Genomic DNA, 7,346 nt, shown 5'->3' with positions numbered 1-7,346 from the left:
AGTTATTTACAAGTTTATGACCACTTATAAAATGTGTTCAAAGTGCTGCCCATTGTGTTGGATTGTCAATGCAACCCTCTTCTACCACTCCTGACACACTGATCGCAACACCGCCGAAGAAATGCTAGCACAGGCTTCCAGTATCTGTTGTTTCAGCTGCTGCACATCTCGTATCTTCACAGTATAGACAATTGCCTTCAGATGACCCCAAAGATAAAAGTCTTAGGGGGTCAGATCGGGAGACCTTGGCGGCCATACAACTGGCCCATGGCGACCAATCCGCTTTCCAGGAAACTGTTCATGTAGGAATGCTCGGACCTGACACCCATAATTGATGGTATGGTGTGGTATATGGGGTACAAAGAGAACCACAAAAAAGTCCAAAAACATACTAATGCCATAGGGGAACCTTCACCATAAAGGACTTCCAGCATGCATAAAGTACAGGGGCGCGTGAAATACATAGACCAAAGAGTGGATACAAAGTATCCTGAGCACACCACTCACAAAGAGAGATATATCATAAATAAGTAATACATTTTACTAAGTAAATTCATATCATAGATAAATAGACAAACAAAATACAAGTAAGGGGAAGGAATGTATACCCAAGTGAAATACACACAAAAGCAGGAATAAAGGAATGGCTACAGGTAATGGTAAAGTGCAAAAATATATCAGCATGTCAGCATATATTCACCTAGACCCATAGTGGTCTCGAAAGTGCAGAGTGCCATATAGAGGAAAAAATCCCCATGCTGGTAATCACCTGTAACACGAGTACATACCCATTTAATCGCCTGCTCACAGAATTCCTGGAGTCCGACGCGCGTTTCGCCTTTTTTGCTTTTTCAAGAAAATTGTGTGTGTCATGACTTGAGACCTGTTTGATTTATATAGTAAACACACCCAGTCATGGGCCAATCCTCCATCGCGTATGTCACCGCCGCCCCCGGGTCTCAGGTGCAGCCGCTTTCAGCACTCAATTGTGGCGTGCATGGAGGAAACCCCCCTGATGACGTCATAGCCGCATGCCACAAGTGATAGAGGCCGCCGGCAAGAAGCAGGAGACTCCGGTGTGGTTGCGCGTCGCCATCTTTTTGTGGCCCGATCACCATACTTTCAGAGCCTATATCTGAAGAGGCAAAACCTTTTACCAGCCGCGCCTGCAGCACATATTAAATGCAGGAATCTGGGGAAGTACCGCTGCAGTGTAGAAAGGGCCCTATAACGCCATATGCAAAAGATAACATTAGGAATGTCCTAATAATATGGTGCTATTTATTGGGCCCTTTTCACACTGCAGCGGTATTTTCCCAGATTTTTTCATCTAATATGTGCTGCAGGCGTGGCATGTAAAGGGTTTTGCCCTTTCAGATATAGTCTGAACTATGGTTTCACGTACTCACCCAGGATTGCTAAACATGTGTGTCTGATGCTGAGCTACATTGTGAAAAGGATCCTTTCCAACAACGCTGAGCTTCACTCCCAAATGAGCATTATAACAATTACGCAATTGGATTGGTTTAGACATCTCTTTTTTGCCAATGTATGAGTGACTTTATTGTCATTGTATTATTGATTTTATTGTTACTCATATTTATATAGAGAACAATTGTGCTATGAATCTGCAGTGATATTATATGCTCTAAATGAGGGTGTTCTATTATAATGCTTGAATCCTTTGTCGCACAACCTGCACATTTTCTGAAAAGGTTAATGTTTCACTAATAACCTGTTATGGAGTGTGCTCTTTATTGCTGTGCTTCACCTTTTGGGTGATTCCTAATGTTATCTTTTGCATATGGCGTTATAGGGCCCTTTCTACACTGCAGCGGTACTTCCCCAGATTCCTGCATTTAATATGTGCTGCAGGCGCGGCAGGTAAAAGGTTTTGCCTCTTCAGATATAGGCTCTGAAAGTATGGTGATCGGGCCACAAAAGGATGGCGAAGCGCAACCACACCGGAGTCTCCTGCTTCTTGCCGGCGGCCTCTATCACTTGTGGCGTGCGGCTATGACGTCATCAGTGGGGGTTTCCTTCATGCACGCCACAATTGAGTGCTGAAAGCGGCTGCACCTGAGACCCGGGGGCGGCGGTGACGTACGCGACGGAGGATTGGCCCATGACTGGGTGGGTTTACTATATGAATCAAACAGGTCTTAAGTCATGACACACACAATTTCCTTGAAAGAGCTAAAAAGGCGAAACGCGCGTCGGACTCCAGGAATTCTGTGAGCAGGCGATTAAATGGGTATGTGCTCGTGTTACAGGTGATTATCAGCATGGGGATTTTCTCCTCTATATGGCACTCTGCACTTTCCAGACCACTATGGGTCTAGGTGGATATATGCTGACATGCTGATATATTTTTGCACTTTACCATTACCTGTAGCCATTGCTTTATTCCTGCTTTTCTGTGTATTTCACTTGGGTACATATTCCTTCTTCTTACTTGTATTTTGTTTGTCTATTTATCTATGATATGAATTTGCTTAATAAAATTTATTTTTTATTTATGAAATATCTCTCTTTGTGAGTGGTGTGTTCGGGGTACAAAGAGAGTGGGGCCATTCTTCATCAATGGAAACCTCACTGCCACTGAATATCTGACATTGCTCCATGATGATGTGTCGCCCCCTTTATGCACTGAAGATGGCACGTTCCCTGAGTTTCTCCAGCAAGATGGTGCACCACCACATTATGAGTGTCAGGTCCGAGCGGTCCTACAAGGAATCTGACCCCCTTAGACTAGCATTTCTTCGGCGGTGTTGTATCAGTGTGCCAAGAGTGGGAGAAGAGGGCTGCATTGACAATCCAACACAATTGAGAGCACTTTGAACACATTTTGTAAGTGGTCATAAACTTGGAAATACCTCATGAAAGAATAAAGTTACGTTAAAAACAAGCACACCACTGTTTTTCTTGTGAAATTCTCAATAAGTTTGATGTGTCACATGACCCTCTTCCCATTGGAAAAAATAAAGTTGGATCCAAAATGGCCAACTTCAAAATGGCTGCCATGGTCACCACCCATCTTGAAAAGTTTCCCTCCTCCCATATACTAATGTGCCACAAGCAGGAAGTTGATATCACCAACCATTCCCATTTTATTTAGGTGTATCCGTATAAATGGCCCACCCTGTACAACGATTTTTATTCAACATTTTTTAAACTATTGTATGCCCTAAAAAAATTAAGCAAAATGGCAGCCGGATGAAAAAATCTTGCTAGTTCCCAGCTAATTGAATTTAAAATATGTTGTGTTTTGCCAAACCCAATTTTATTTGTAAAATTCAAAGCAAATTTGATTCACCATGAATTGGTTCTCTCAACTCCAGTAGCTTTGTATACATTTTTTGTTGGGTGTCGATGGAGCACTGGAATAGATCTTAGGGTGGGGTAACCAAAGAGCCACAATAAAACTGTGAGATAGCTGTAACCCAGCCATAACTTCAGTTTTTCCTTATGGGAGAAACTTTGTTTGACACATGTAAAGAGGTTAGAAGTCCAAGTTCATGTACAAAGGAGTCTTTTTAGATGTCTTTTGCGTTTGATGCAGATTTTGGGTAAAGGTGGCTCATCCATGCTGAATATTTGGAAGCAATTTTGAGTTACAAGTTCCTCTCAAGAAGGAGTGATTGATCTTCATCTCACAAGGAATCTGTCCATTGAGGATGGTGAGTTGCACACTCCAAAAACAGAACTCAATGATGGCAGAGGACTTTCCTAAACACTGAACCTCATCAGTCTTCTATATTCAATACCGTTTTTAAGGACAATTCAAATGGGACAAGTTCATCATCGGAGAAAGAAATTTGCAGATTGTTTAGGAGAAGCACATTTTCACACGCTCCCTTATTAGTCTTGTTCTTATGCCGTAGACCAGAGGGTTCAGCAGTGGAGGGACAAGGAGGTAGAAATTAGCCAGGAGGATATGAGTCTGGTGAGGAACATCTGTGCCGAATCTGTGGACTAAGGATGAACAGAGTATTGGAGTATAGAAACATAAGATAGCGCAAACATGGGAAACACACGTCCTGAAGGCCTTCAGACGAGCCTCGACAGTTAATCTAAGAAGAGCCCGAAGTATCAACACATATGAAGCTACAATAAGCACCGAGTCCATGCCCAGCACCATGAACCCAACCACCATGCCTACATGGTCATTGAAGGAGAGGTCTGCACAGGCCAGCCTCACCACCGCCATATGCTCACAATACGAGTGCAGGATAACATCGCTGGTGTATAGGTGGAACCTGGTCAGTAGAAGAGGCAGGGGAAGGATGTAAAACACTCCCCGCAGTACGGCTAATGCGCCACTGGTAATGATAACACTGGTGGTCACTATGGTTGTATATCTAAGTGGGTTGCATATGGCTACATATCGATCATACGCCATAGCGAGAAAGATCCCTGATTCAATGGTGGAGAAAGCATGAACACAAAACATCTGGAGAAGGCAAGCATAGAAGTCAATTCTGTTATACTGGAACCAGAAGATGCCAAGGAGCTTTGGCATAGTGGTATTAGCTAAAATAAGGTCTACAAAAGCAAGAACAGAGAAGTAGATGTACATGGGCTGGTGGAGGCTGGTCTCCATGATAATGATCAGCACAACGGTGTAGTTCCCAATGATGGCTGATAGAAATATTGAGAAGAATGGGAAGGAGATCCAGATATGAAGATGCTCCAGTCCTGGGATCCCCACCAACACAAAGAAAGACGGGTGGAAGCAGGAATTATTGGGAGTTTCCATGGCAGCTTTTAAAAGGGTTAGATGACATAAATCCTCATCACTTGCTGTGAATTATGTGATTTTTTTCCTTGAAAACCTTGGAATAAATAAAATAAACATAAACTGTGAATTACACATTAATAGCAGAAAGTAATGGGCATAAAGGCGGAATTACACAATCTCAAAAATGCATTTTCATTTAGGACCTAAACAAACGTGAAATTCATTTTCACCCTTAAGAATGTGGTATTTTTAGGACAACTTCATTTTTATTTTTCATAGTATTTCAGTGGTCACAACTTTCCAGTTCTTTACAACTCTTTAGTCATACTTTTCAGAGGTACAGAAACCTTTCCAAACTACTGGTGCTAGAAGGACGGGTTATAAACTGTTAGTAAAAAAATTCTAAACTGCAAATTTTAAATTAGAGGACATCAAATTGTTCCATGTGTGATGCCCCCGAGGCTGACTGGCACCACTGCATGTGCTCTGGCTCAGAAATACAGTCTTTCTGGACAATGATCCTTGTTTTTCTGTCTAATCACCTGACTAATTTTGCCCACTTTGGTCCTATCTGGACCATTTTCGGATATCTGGATGCTGAAACATTTTGACGCAATTTTGGTGTAAGGAAACTTTTTTGGGTCACAATCTAGTGTCCAGTGTCAGAAAGCTAGGTACGTATCCTACAGTAGGTCATTGATCTTCTAGCAGAATTTTCTGGAACAATTTCAAAGGTGCCAACTAGTGTTGAGCGATACCATCCGATATCGTGAAATATCGTATCGGATTGGATCGGACCGATACCCAAAAAGTATCGGATATCGCCGATTCAGATACCGGAAACCAATGCAAGTCAATGGGACAGAAATATTGGAATTAAAAAAAACCCTTTCTTTCCTTGTAGATCAATTCTACATGAAGAAAAACAACTAAGAATAATGTAGAATGTATTGCGGGAGGTGGAGGAGACATTAATGCCATAGAGGTTTAGCCCAATCAAATCGAACAGCAGGAATAATTTTTTTTTTGAAGACGTTCGGAGTTACAAAGATATTGACTATGTTAACCTCTTTTATATTTTGTCAGATATGTATGTTTCACTACTTCCATGCTCTTCACCTTCTTTTTTACTTCTCCCACACTTTCTCCTTCATGATCCTCAGCAGCAGCAGCAGCATCTTTTTCATCAACTTCATCTTTACCTTATTCATCTTCTTCTTCTTCACCTTCTTCCTATTATTCTTTTTTTTACATTCTTATTTGTGACAGGCATTCCTGTAGTTGTTATCTATAAAAGTTTGAAGATTACACCTTCCGTTCTGCCTGTCACAAAAGATTTATAACAGGATTTGTCCGAGTTCAGTTTGGCCTGCAGCAGCAGGCATTTTCCAGGGGCACCATGAGGAGGAACGGACTCACCCCCATACACTGCTTAGTCTTCTTCTGCTTATAATTTAGATAAAATCTTTTGCTCTGATTTTTAGTCTTATGCTTAATGTTCTTCTGCTTTTGGTTCTTCTGCTTTTTGTTCTTCTGCTTCTTGGTCTTCTGTCTCTTGTTGTTCTGTATCTTGGTGGTTGTATTCATGTTCTTTGTCCTCTTGGTCATCTTCTTCAGGGTCATCTTTTTGGTCTTCTTCGGGGAGGTCTTCAGGGTCGTCGTCTTCAGGGTCGTCATCAGGGAGATCCAGAGTGATAACCAAAAACCATTTCCACAAGCTTGAACTTGGAAAAGTAGCAGAAGGTACAAGAAGGCTGAGGAACTGCTGAGAACCAGCTGACAGTACTGGAACCCGGATGGGTAGCAGAAGGAACAAGAGCCAATGTCACAACCAGCTGACGGTGCTGGAACACGGTTACTAAGCAGGAGGTACCTGTGCTAGAAAGCACTACCAAGGACCAGCAGATGTTGCTGGAACTCGGATACCGACAAGGAGGCACCTCAGCCAAAGGCACTGCAGAGAACCAGCTGACGGTGCTGGAACCCGGATGGGTAGCAGAAGCTGCAAGAGCTAATGGAACTAGCGAGGACCAGTGTTATGAATGGGTCACTGAGGAGGAAAAAACCTAAACATGCTAAGCCCAGAAAAACCAGAGAGGTTGGTAACTATGCAGATTGCAAATCCCTGATCCTACTACACAACTAGCAGCAGCCGTGGAACGTACCTACGATGAACCTAGACGCCTCGTCACAGCCGGAGGACTAAATAAGCCTAAAGCAAGAAAAGGGTAAAATTAACTGCCCCAGAGCAGACCCCAAAGGAATGGACAGCCCCCACACATACATATTGATGGTGAAACTAGATGAAAACACAAACATAGGCAGGAAAATAGGCTGAGCAAACGATGGGACCCAAACTAACTAGAAAGGAGAGGAAAGGAAAGACACTGTCTGCAATCTGCTCAAAACCCTACAAAATAATGTCCAACACTTCTGATAACAAAATTAACCCTGAAGTCACTAGACTTCTCCCACTATATCAGCACTCTGAATTATTCTGAGACAGAGCAAAAGGAGGCCAATCTAATAAGGGACAAAAAGCAAATTGGCAAATACATATAAATAAGAGTGGAAATTCAGCACAGGCCCATCTGGGGCTGGCTAA

General features: G+C 42.5%; 1 protein-coding gene across 1 annotated transcript; it reads right to left on the bottom strand.

Moving 5' to 3' along the window:
* Positions 1 to 3,829: 3,829 nt before the first annotated feature.
* LOC141072468 (olfactory receptor 52M1-like) lies at positions 3,830 to 4,759 on the bottom strand. Its single transcript, XM_073559744.1, has one exon. It carries the CDS (start codon positions 4,757 to 4,759, stop codon positions 3,830 to 3,832), a length of 930 nt encoding a protein of 309 aa, XP_073415845.1.
* Between the last annotated feature and the right edge of the window lie 2,587 nt (positions 4,760 to 7,346).

The sequence above is a fragment of the Dendrobates tinctorius genome, unplaced genomic scaffold (assembly GCF_039654945.1).
Source record: "Dendrobates tinctorius isolate UK_male_01 unplaced genomic scaffold, ASM3965494v1 ptg000273l, whole genome shotgun sequence".
NCBI lineage: Eukaryota > Metazoa > Chordata > Amphibia > Anura > Dendrobatidae > Dendrobates > Dendrobates tinctorius.
Note: the sequence above shows the minus strand (reverse complement) of the source record. Positions and strands in the feature narration are given on the sequence as shown.